Below are 12095 nucleotides of genomic sequence, written 5' to 3'. Positions count from 1 at the left end.
TCTGCAAACTTACTGAGGGTGCACTCAATCCCCTCATCCAGATCATCGATAAAGATATTGAACAAGACCGGCCCCAAAACTGAGCCCTGGAGAACACCGCTCGTGACCGGCCACCAACTGGATTGAACTCCATTCACCACAACTCTCTGGGCCCGGCCGTCCAGCCAGTTTTTGACCCAGCGCAGAGTACCCCTGTCTAAGCCGTGAGCCGCCAGCTTCTCTAGGAGAATGCTGTGGGAGACGGTGTCAGAACATAGAAACTGCTCAAGTCAAACTCGTAAGCTTGTGCACCAAGACCCGCATGGTGAGAGTTTCCAGAAAAATCTCCCTGTAAATTCTGTGTTCGGCGGTGCTTTCTGTTTGCTGTACATCGGCTGACAAGAGCAGCCGCTCTCCCTGCTGTTGATAATGACTTGTGCTGTGATGCTTCTACCTTAGGGACTTACTTGGTATTAATCTTCTGTACATGCTCTATGCCTGCCTATCCTACCTATGTTGTATAAGCACTGCTGTCTATATACAGTAATCTACAGAGCCTGGGGGACTTTCAAGACTCATTAGGGAGAACTAATCTACTCAGCTGGGAAGGACTGATCTGTGCTTTGTCTTGAAACCAGCAGGAGTCTTTCCATTGATTTAACAGGGCTTGGTTCAGACTTCCACCTTTTCTCCTACATGTGAGCGAGTTGTTATTGATATGACTTAAACTTTTAAGGTACAGCCTTGTGTATGAAAACTTTCAGGGATGAAATTATTTTTTCTAGTCTAGGGGCAGCTTTTTGCTACCAGAAACGAATCAATTGCCTGAGTAACTAAGCAATGTTTTTCAAATAAACGCTCAAATTCTACAAACTGTGTAAACAGAAGCTCTACAGTTTGCATGGGAAAAGACTCTAACGTATGACTGCTAGGCTGCTTGTTTGTTTGCTACCTGTCCCAGAGTCTGCTGGGTACTTCTGATCCAGCTCTGAGTGTTATTGTGTAAATGCGTAAGCAGAACGCCTTTTCCCCACTCTTCACGCCTCCCTATTCACAGCGCCATGCAGTGCCTGTTTGCTGCAGGAAGTGAGGAGGCTTGAGCAAAGACGTTTCTCAACAGCAGAATGAATGAATAAGCTTTTCATGAAAATTGATTTGAAACTAACTGAATGAGAAGGAAATTAAAACTGGGGAAACCAAGCAAAGTGATAGGATGGAGCTGGAAGTCATCTGGCCCCGTTCAGCTGAGCGGACCGTGGCAACGGCAGCCCGTCCCAGATTGGCTGGTGAGCCCTGTCAGGCTGCTCCCTGCCAGGAGCTGCAGAGTTGTTAGTTCATCCTCTGCTTGTTGGGCAGCTCTTCCCCATCCAGTTTCTCTCCCTGCTCATTTTGGCTTGGGCCTGGAAATTCTTGCTCCTTTTGCCACTCTGCCACACCAGCCTCAGCTGTGGTGTTGGTTGTTACTGCGCTTTCAGCACTTGGGGCAGTCAGATGTGTGCAGCTTGCTGGAGACTTGGGGATTCAACAGGTGGCTGGCAGAGGTTTCCTCTCCAGCACAAGCCTGGCAGACGCGCCTGCTGGGCCTGCCTAGTCCTGTCTGGCCTGATTCAAACAACAGGCTCTACAGCGTGATTGAAATGACCACAAAACAGCACTCCACCAGCAGGCAAAGCCCGTCGCAGGGGAATGTTTCTCCAGCAGTGTTAGGTCAGGAGTCCTGCTATTGTAGGTAGCAATCCTTTGCCACACAAATGTAGGAGAGAAAAACATCAAAGAAGTTTCTCTTTCTCTACTGCTGTTTTTTTTCCTCAGCAAACTGCTTTTGAACTGTAGAAAATTATTTCAGAAAGCTGAATAGATCCTGCTTAGTATCTCGGAAAACATCGAAATGGGGAATTTTTCCAATAAGCTCCCTTTCTCACAGAGGATCCTCCAACTTGCTCAGAGCACTGCATGCGAGGGACCTTAACAGAAGAGAACCCACATAAGCAAAATGTGAACTCCGTATGTAGCTTTCCGTTAGAGAGCTTGGCATGAGACAGTCTTTCACCTGCAGAAAGCAGCACTTGACTGTCTGATTTCCCATTGACTCTTTAGGTGTATTTCATAATGAAATCCTTGGCTCCTAGAAAGGATGTGGAAAAAATTACCCTGCTTGAAGCGTAACATTGGGGAAGAAAATTCGGTTCTCAAGTGAAAAGCAAGAAGCTCACGCGTTATTCCTTGTGGGCAAGTGAAGGTTTTGATGCACACCTTTGTGTGCTGGCTCTAAGAAGTTAACTGAAGCCAGGTCCCATGGGTGCAATCCCCCAGGACGTTCTGTCTTTGTGGAAGTCATGGGTCTTCTCCTGAAAAAGTCCCTTCTAGTCCCTAAAAACATGTCTAAACATTCACCTGCCTCATACAGTCTTGTGAGCAGGACAGGTTTTGATAGCCATAGCAGAGCACACTGTGGTTTGCTCATTGCCAGAAGTCACTGGCTTTTGTTGCTGGCATTTGAGTAAACCAGGCGTCTGGTTCCAGGAGAGAAAATGCCAGCAGAATCTGGCCCTCCATACAGTGAGAAGCAATACTTTGAGCAGCTGATATTTTTCCTGCATTTCTAATTTAAATAATACATTTACAGCTAGTGTGCCCCGTCCCAAATTCTGTTTGTATTTTCCTTTAAATGTTAACCTTCGCAGTGCTAGTGTCTCGCAGCAGCTGACAGTATACATGTGGTCTGACAGGGACTGAATTAAACCAGCCAAACTGTAATTTCTAAAGATAAAGATCAGAGTAGGTGGTGTCATTTCATACTATCTTTGTTTCCCTAATCACTTTTGGCTGAGTAATCTTCTGGGGGGGGGAAGCTTTCGCTTCTAGAAAGGCTCCGTGTGAAATGACAATCAGGGCTGTCTGCTAAGTTCAGAGGACAAGATTCACATCCCTAGGGCCTGATGCTGCCTGCTCTGCAGGAGCCAAGAATTTCACTGACTGGGATGGACTGACCTCCTGCCTGGAAAGCTGACAGCTCATGCAGATTGGGACAGGGAAGCTACTAGCTCACCAGACAGCCACAAAGCAGCCTTTGGATTAAATGTTAAATAAATAAAACTTGGGTTTCTGTCATTTTTAGTGACAGAAAGTTGGTTTTAAAATAAAATCTACTACAGCAATGCTATCAATACCTCAGTAAGAGTAGCCAGTTGAGAGGTATTCACCTCAAACCTGCTCTAGAAGGAATAACTTCTTCAGATAATTGAGATATAAATCAAATGACCCCAGTAAAGCCTAGGCATAAGCTGCACTGAGAAAAGTAGAATTGATGTTTTGCAAGCGCCACAGAAACTACATTGAAAACCAGCACTATTTGGATAGCCACTGGGTAACTTGCTCTTTAGCCCGACCATGTCACAGCAAATTCACTAGCATGAGGAAAGCATTTGTTTCATCGCTGAGTAGTTTCCACGGCAGTGGGAAATGGCTTCCTGAGCAACATGCAGTTACAGACTCGACGTGGGGTCTCTGCAGTTCTCAAGCACTTTGCCATGATTAATTCCAGTGGAACCGGGTCTTAACAGGCACTTGTGTCAGGAATTTGAACAAGAGCAGCACCTCTCCACAGGAATTACTCAGCATCTCACAAAACACAGGTCTATTATTTTTATGCCAAGAAATAGCTCCCAGACTTGAAGTCTTGCTCAGATTTTTTTTTTTTGTAAATTAAAAAAAACCCTTAGCTCTTCACTACCGTAATTGCAGGTATTGGGCCCCTGCAATTCGATCCACAGTCTATCTTTGTAGCTATGGATCCTTTACAACAGAGGGGTAGAGCTTGACTTTAGAGATCCTCAAAATTTAGCATGCTGACCAGGAAAATGCCTCACCTAAGCCTTGCAAAGTCCTGTGAGTAGGAAGGGGTGTGAATCCCAACCAGCTCAACGACTTGGGCATTTTGTTTTGCTCTCTCTCCAGTTAGAACTGTGCCAAGGAAAGGCAACCACAGTTTCCTTGGCCTCAAAACTGAATAGGGGTGACTGCTAAAGAAAGCAGTATCAGGAAGAGGATTTTCTGCCCTCCTTCCTAGTTTATATTGCAAGAGTTCAGTTCTCCCAGAGGAAGGCCCTGTTTCCATTCCCTCCTCTGCCTGAGATGACCGAACTCTTCCTGCTGTAGGGACTTAAAGCCACATTCCCTATTTTCCTGGGATACTTTTGTCTTATCGATCTTTGTGAAAACTGGAGCCTTCAAAGGTTCTCCAACTGACCACCTTAACGGAAAATAAAACAATGTAATTTTTTTTTTAATAGTAGCAGATATTGGAGAAATTGATATATTTCTTACATTTATAGGGAATGTATGTGTATTTCATGCATAGTTTGTATCATGCCGATAAAAAGGACAGATCTTATAGAATCAGCCTTGTCCGTGATGGGGGATATATTGGCAAATATTTACTTTGCATGGGAAACTGCAAGCTCTACTCTGTTCCACAGCAGTAGGAAGTCTTGTATAACTGCTGGCATTCTTGAGAGGAGATTCCAAAACAACTTAGCATCCTGCCCAACAACATAATGGGCACGTGGATGGAGGCTTGTTAGGGCATGCTCCATGCACTGAACAACTGGTGAAATGTCCTTGTTAAGACAGATCTTGGACAGCTTTTGTTTCTTTGCTGCATCTGTAAAGCTCAAAAAAAGAAGATCGTTTAGTGACAGCCAGGCAAGGTGACTTTTAACTCTTCCCCCGCCACTGAACTGTGCAATTTCACTAAGGAATTGGTATTTCTCGTTTCTCCCTACACAAGAATTGGTAGCAGTTTCTGAGGACCAAGTCCCCATCCATAATGACCGTGTGATATAGTTGACCCCAAGAACAGTCTAGTTACCCTTAATTGTGGAACAGTTATTGCAAAACTGGGCCTGCATGGTCTGAGGACAAGCAATCAGCATTGACAGTAGCTCAGAATAAACATAACTATATAAGAGGCAAGGGGAAACAGAAATGCTGTAGTTGTAAATGAGTCTCTTACAGTAAGGAAATAGCTTTGTGGAAAGTTGTGAAACACAATTGTAAAAAAGAAATCTGGGGGACAAGAAAGTCCAAGGATCAAAAGACAAGCAGCCCCTGTTCAAGCAGGCTTAGCAAGTGTCTGTCAGACAGGTCCTGAATGGCTTCATCGCCCCTGGGGCTAGCAGAAGCAAGGGGAATTGATCCCTATTTGATTACTAAATAAACAAACAGTAATGACAGAAAAACACATCGAGCACATTGATTACATCATCAGATAAAAGTTTTTCTGTTTGGGAGTTTGCTCAAAAGCTTCATGCCAACATGAATAATTAATCTTTAACTGAGATTTGAATAAAGCTTCCCAGAACAAGTCTTTTGTGCGGACAGTCGTATTGTGATGCAAATGCATTTAAGAGTAACTTTTCACATCACAGTCTTTCCAAAAAGTCAGAATGATTAGAAGATATAATGCTACTTTGCAAGGCTTTGTCAGCAAGAAATGCATTGCTGCTTTTGACACAAATGTCTGGAAATTGCCTCACCTTTCTGAAAATACTCCTCTCCATATTGCTTTTTAATATCAGGTGGAAGATTATTCCAAATAACCTCCTTCTCTTTCATAATCTTTCCTGGGTTGGATAATGCTGTTTTGAACAGTCCAGGTTGAATGCAACAAACCTTAACTCCAAAAGCTTTCATATCTCTCCTGCAAAGACAGCCCAATGATTTAATCGCATTAGACATTATTATTAATACTGTGGGATTTTTTTCTGTAGTAACACTTTTATTTCTGTCTTTACATGGCACACCAGCACACAAATACTGTGAGGTTTGTTCATGGTTGTGAACTTTCAGCTTGTTATCCCTAAATGAAAGAGGGACGAACTGTATTACCTGCTTCACCAAGTGAGAACATGCATGGGCAGTGACTGTGCAGTAGCTGGCATAGTGTATTTCACATCCTAGTTCACCTTGCAGTAGCTCATTAGTTACCTGACTTGCCTGTAAGAATGGCTGGCTGCCTAAATGCAAGTATGTAGAGCCATTTTACATATCTCAGGGAATCCCTCTCGACCTCTGGCTGATGCTCCAGATGATTGGTACAGCTCCTTCTGGCCCCATCTCCTATCTGTCAGCTCTGTGTGAGTGTCCTGATATCTAAAATGGCACTATATGTTTAGACATCCAAATCACTCCCTGTCTGTGCTACAAGAAGCAGCCATGGTCGTCCCCAGGATTAGTTTGCTATGTTCTCTAGATCTCTCTAATGATCAGTATAATTAAGAGAAGACACTTTAGAGAACAAAGCTTAGACAAAAGTTACTATCATGCAATAACTCATGGTATGTATTTTTTCTGGATGGGCAGCTGCTGGAAGTTTCTAGGTGCACTTTTCAATTAGGAGAATTAGGTTCATATTGCAAAGACATCTCAGTTCCCTTGAGTGGAGCTTCCTCTGCAATAAGGCCTCTGTGCACACTAAGGTAAGTTAGTTGTGAATCTATGAGAGTACCAACTACGCTGTAATACTTGAGGACAGCTTGTGTGCCTGACAGGCTTTGTACCATTTCAAAAGTGGCATAATCTGTGTTGAGCAAAATAACTTTTAAGAAGAATTAGTCCAAAGTGTCTAATGTTTTTCAGTTTTATACCAAGTGCCAGGATTGTAAATCAGCTCCTATTCTGCATGTGCCAGTTTTTAGTTAGTATATAAGCCTTAGGAAAAAAAAGAGTGGTCTTTCCTCATAGTGAGTGTTGTACCTTAAGCTGTCATTAAATCCTTCTACCCCAAACTTTGAAGGAAAATAGCCTCCACCACTGAATGCTAGGCGACCTCCAACACTGGATACATTTACTATCCTTCCCTTTGCTTTTTTTATCAAGGGAAGCATATTTATTGTAACATTTATGAGTCCAATTAAATTAACTTCAATTGGTTCTCTGAAGTGCTCAATATCCAACCAGTCTGTAGGAGCTGATGGCCCCATAATCCCAGCATTATTGACAAGTCCCCAGAGACCTGTAGGGAAAAAAAAGAAGAAAGTCAGGAAGCAAATTTTCACATAATGTGTCAGATTAATTGAACTGGGTGAAACTTCACAAAAAATCAGTGAGGGACCAAGAAGGCAATGAAGATTTGGAGGAATTGCTTGAGAATGTCCTGCAGTATTCAGCTTTATTCTCAGCGTCCAGGTGTTATCACCATGCTTGCCATCACCTTTTGCGTAGTCCTCCCCCTGCCACAGCATTTTGGGCTGAGGGTGGTGGTGGCTTTTTGTGGGAGAAGGGGCAGTAGAGGAAGGCCAGTTATGGCAAAGAGCAACTATATTGGGTGACAGGAAATGTGTGAGAAATAGACCTGGTCCTTGGTACAAGTAGAGTGTCCTGAGACACAGGTAAGTGTGCCCTGGTTCTGAGATGGGTGAGGTGCCAGGACAATAAAGAACAACTCTTGATAACAAAAAATTTTTAAAAAATCCTTCTCAAAGGTTTGAAAACAAGATGGGAACTCTGTGACACAGAAGGCTTTCACTATTCTATTTCCCCCACTGACATTTTTGTAGTAGCAGAGAACTTATGCCTCACATTGACTGACATGCCCCAGCTGGAAATGGGAAGGATTTTTTTTAAATGAACAGCCAGCTCCAAAAAATGAGGTGGAGGCAGGGAAAAAACACTAGACTGATCTGAAAAAGATTTCTGAGCCCTCAGAAGTGGGAGGGGAAAATAAAAAGATGTAAAACCAGTTCTTCTCTTGTATCAGCTGTTAGAGTTGTATGAATGAATACTTTTGCTGGTCTGACCTTACAGTTTCTCTTGCGGAAAAAATCACTTTTGGCCTGAAATCAAGCACAGTTTCAAATAAAAGCAATTTGGCAAGTTATAAGCAATTTTATGAAGCGATGAAAGGTCAAATGGAGATTGGAATTCAGCATTAAGTATAATTGGTACTATGGCACATCATAATAGACCAGATTTAAGACTCAAAGTTAGCAGAATCCAGCCCATAGGGTCTTGGGCCTTTGTAAACTCTACTACAGTACCACTCCCACTGAAATCAATCAGCACCAGTAACGGCAGCAGTATCTTGTCTTGCACAACTTGTTGGGTCAGAGATACGGGATTTTTCTATTTTTCAGATGGTCTGCAAGCAATATTCCAAAATAGTTATATTCAGATTTATTCAATAGAGTTCATATGTAATTTTTGCTTTTGCTAGAATGAGTGTTTACTTAAAAGTCATTTATTACATGTTTTCAATTTTTAAAATAAAAGCTCTCTAAGCTTATTAAGCGGAATTTATTTTATTTGTTCCCTAGCCGGGTAACACAGCATGGGAAGTGCTGAGCACTCGTGCCATGACCCAGATATGCATGTGAGTGCAAACAGTCCCAACAAAGGTTCCAGGAACTGGATTCCTCTTCTGACAATGATGTATCGATAAGCCTGACTTTTTGAGCATATTCCCAAATATTTACCTACCACTAACTAGATGTATAAAACATCCCTCTAGTGAGATCTTCTTCCATGTTTCTGGAAGGTGACAAGACATCCACACACACTTGTCAAATGTCAATTAAAATAAGCTGTGAACGTAGCATGGTATTTTCAGGGAAACTCTATTGCTTTTTTTTTTTAAGACAGATATCCTGGCACTCACCTTCTGACTGAACTTCAGCTTTGACCCTTGCAGCCACTTTCTTAACACTGTCTGAATCTCTCACATCTAGCAGCACTGTCTGAAGCTGCTTTGAGGTCACAGCTTTTAGCTCTTTGGCTCCTGTTTCAGTCAGACAGCTGGCAAAAACACGGAATCCCTTTATATCAAAAACCTTTGCTGCCATATTTCCAAATCCTGTGTCACATCCTGTGATGAATATATATTTTCCGGCGAGATTTGTAACCTTCGTCCTGTCTCTTGCCCTCCAATGCCACCACAGAGAGACGATGCCAAGAAAGAGTAATATGTAGAAAAGCATTTTTACTGAAGTCTTCTGGACACGTTCTCCTGAAATAAAAAAAAAAAATCTGCTAGTTTTTAAGGGATTGTTCGTTGCTTGGTATTTTTTCTTTTTTTCTTGAGTTGGCTAACTGCAACTATTCAGAGAAGCAGGCACAATTCAGAACAGTGGCCTCCTTGTGCTAAAACAAACAAAAAAAGTCCTTCCTTGAGCAGAAATGAGAACTGGAGATATATTGTAATAAGGTTACAAAGAATAATGCATCTTAGGTTACTGCTGCCAGGTCAGTAAGCTCCCATTGAACATATCTGGGAGAAACATTGACTAGAAAAGAGCAGCAAAAATGAAATATTTGCATGGAAACCAACAGAAATGTCTAAACTTAGTGTCAGTTCATAGAAAATTAAAGAGTAAGACTGGGGCCAGCTGGCAACAAAAGGTCAAGCAAGATCAGCAGGACCCAGAACCTTTCGTGTTACTGTGGATACTTAAGCAATGCTAGCCAGGAAAAATTACTTTATTTTACTAAAACCTTTGGTTGTCAGTGCCAGACTCTCAAGAAAGAGGGTAGTAAGTACTGACACTTTGCCTCTCAAGAAACAAATTCCCACCAGCTAGGCTGTGGGAGTGTGCATGTGGTCCCCGAGCATAGGAAGTAGGGTGCGGGTTGGAGCACTTCACCTGCCAGAGTGAAGCTCAGGCAGTGTGACAACATCAATACTGCAAAATATGTTTGGGAAAAGCCTGCATATCTAGGATTATACCCCAATTGACTTAATAGTGAACTTATAAGTAACTGTTGATGATGGATGAAATTCTGCTTGGAGAAAACAATTCAGTTATACTTCTTCATGAACACTCATGGCCCGGAAAACAGGAGATGCCTAATGCAATTGACTAAAGAAATAATGCTAAAGAGACGTAAAGGGGTACAGATCTTTTTAGAGATTGCTTACAGATAATCCACCTCTGCAGGGCAAGATGCAATGAAGTTGCATTTACTACGGCCAAATTCTCCTCTGGCAAAACTTAATTTAAAAGGAAATTGCAAACACCTGACGTTTTTAAGCATCATAATAGGAACAGGAACGTTGCTTTCATTTTCTGCACGTAGAACTGCTTTCTGCTCTGACACAGGAGGTTCAGTATATCTCCATTTTTACTGCAAGCCCCGTGGCTGCTCATGGTGCTTGTTTACATAAATATGTATGCTGGTGAACTGCAGCTTCTTGTACTGGCTGGAAGTTACCCAGGGTGTTCCTAAAGCTGCAATGCAGAGATGCTAGTTTTTGTTGCTTAATTTCCTATGCAGCATCAGTAGTGAAGAAAGTATGAAGAAGTGATTAAGTAACTGCCCTCCCCCTCTAGTATTTCATGGTTCCTTTGTTAAGACAAGGAAATTTTTCTCTCAGCATATGTACACATGCATAGCAGACTCAGCACAGCGGCTGGCTTTCCTTCTCCTGCGACCCTTATTAAAATTACCATTGTCTTTATAATATCCCTTGCTCTGCTTGGAGTTGCCATATTCCTTCGGAGCCTTCCTTCACCTGCAGCTGAATAACAGTCCGGGCAGTCCCTAGCTGTTACACATCAGAGCCAGGGCCAGGTTTGCTCCTGGAGGCTGTGTGGAGACCTGCCTGCCTTGGCACAGAGGCACTGTTTCCCTGCCCCTCCTGCCCTCCCACACCTACCTGCCCCCGGACCTCAGCCATGTTGGATAGCTGCACCTCATGCGTGCTAAAGCCTGTGCAGGGTCCGGCCACGGCAGCAAACCGGGGGCCCAGGGGTGGAGAAGGCTTGAGAAGAGCCCCTCTAGAGAAGAAGGAGACAGAACTGTTTCATCACACCCTACTTCAACTATAAAGTAGATATAAAGTATAACTAGTAAATTAGCATAAATAAAACAGAGTTTTGGCCTGATCTGTAATCTGGTCAATAAATAAAACTAAAAGCCAATTTAGCTAGACTGAGGGAAAAGGCTCACCTAGGCCTGTTTTTGCCATGGCAACAGGCACGTCTACAAACATGGGACTTGGACGATCAGGGTTAACTTCTGGTCCCTGTGACCTTTAATCAATGGGTTGGTGGGACTTTATATCAAATTAATAAAGTGCTGAAATTACAAGGTTTTCAGTTAGAGTGCTTTGTACAGGCTGTGTTTCCAACTCCAGCCTGCCAGGGAGACTGACAGGTCCAGCGCCTGCCCACAGTGGCCCGGCTTTGCAGTGTAAACATCTACCTCCAATTTTTTATAGGGGCCACAAACCAAAAAAGAAAAAAACCAAAGGGCTCATCAAGAAAAAAATGTATTTTTCTCTAGTTTCCAGGAGGGAGAGTGATAAGAGGCACTCAGTCAGAAGCCCCAAAGGCGTTTGAGTGGCAGCACTCGAGAGTGGTTGGGGAAGCGGAGGTGCAGGGCACAGGCAGGCTCACGTGGACATGCCACCTTCTGACAGGAACAGGCGAGGTGACCGAGGGGCCGGTTGCCCAGAGGTTGTGGCAGGCACTCTCAGAGATGTCTTTTTGAAAGAATTTTTTTATTTTAACACATTGAGTCACTTAATTTTGATATAAAAGTTACAGTTTGCATTTAAAATCTATGGGGGGCGGGGGGGGGAGTTGTTTTTTTTTTTAGAAGTGTTGTTGCTATCTTTGCTATTTTTATTTGCACAAATGTTTGGAGTGGAGAAAAAATCCTTACCGGCTGCCAGACTTGGGTAGGATCAATGGGATAAGCAAGTCCATGTCCTGCTTCTGGTACTTTCCAAGAGCAGATGGTGAGAGGCCAACTACAGAAACAAGGTGAGTAACTAGAGGTAAGTCCCTTGCTGCCTACCTCCCAGCCTCCCTGTTGGACCCACTCCAGATGGTATTTTGCAGTTTCAGTATAACATATTTTTGTGACCAAGAAATAAATATACCATGACTTAGTGTCTCTGATCATGATTTAGACCATGGGAGAAGAAATGTTTGTTTCTTTCTTTGTGCTAGCCTCCCACCTGGAGATATCCACTCCCAACAATCACTGAACTTTTTACTTTCCATAACAAGAGAAAGTCACAGAAACATCCCCATTGTGCCCAGAAGTACTTTCCTTATTTCACTGTAAGGAAAGTAAATGCTCTTCCCCATTTCAGTATGAAGAAATGTAGTTTG

At 42.9% G+C, this 12095-nt stretch overlaps 2 protein-coding genes across 2 annotated transcripts in view; both read right to left on the bottom strand.

Annotated features, from left to right (window-relative positions):
* The window catches only part of LOC103898390 (retinol dehydrogenase 7-like), a 10176-nt gene extending 9708 nt beyond the window's left edge, over window positions 1-468 (bottom strand). The window contains 1 exon segment of the mRNA XM_019471866.1: window positions 434-468. Within this exon segment, the coding sequence (XP_019327411.1) occupies window positions 434-468 (35 nt within the window).
* Window positions 469-4293: 3825 nt separating this feature from the next.
* LOC103898307 (dehydrogenase/reductase SDR family member 9) lies at window positions 4294-8983 on the bottom strand. The gene is made up of 4 exons (XM_009278553.2): window positions 8636-8983; window positions 6736-6994; window positions 5517-5680; window positions 4294-4642 (listed from the first exon to the last, which is right to left on the bottom strand). Exons 1-4 carry the CDS (start codon window positions 8952-8954, stop codon window positions 4416-4418), a joined length of 969 nt encoding a protein of 322 aa, XP_009276828.1. The 5' UTR covers window positions 8955-8983; the 3' UTR covers window positions 4294-4415.
* Between the last annotated feature and the right edge of the window lie 3112 nt (window positions 8984-12095).

This window comes from Aptenodytes forsteri, unplaced genomic scaffold (assembly GCF_000699145.1).
Source record: "Aptenodytes forsteri isolate BGI_AS27 unplaced genomic scaffold, ASM69914v1 Scaffold257, whole genome shotgun sequence".
Lineage (NCBI taxonomy): Eukaryota > Metazoa > Chordata > Aves > Sphenisciformes > Spheniscidae > Aptenodytes > Aptenodytes forsteri.
Note: the sequence above shows the minus strand (reverse complement) of the source record. Positions and strands in the feature narration are given on the sequence as shown.

What these genes read in the sequence shown, in the direction of transcription:
- LOC103898307 (XM_009278553.2), bottom strand. Translation starts at nt 8,954, where the DNA reads ATGCTTTTCTACATATTACTCTTTCTTGGCATCGTCTCTCTGTGGTGG. An exon ending in AGCTGAAGTTCAGTCAGAAG is followed by an intron (nt 6,995 to 8,635) that starts GTGAGTGCCAGG and finishes TTTTCCCTACAG; the next exon opens with GTCTCTGGGGACTTGTCAAT. An exon ending in AGAGGAGTATTTTCAGAAAG is followed by an intron (nt 4,643 to 5,516) that starts GTGAGGCAATTT and finishes TGAGCTTTACAG; the next exon opens with ATGCAGCAAAGAAACAAAAG.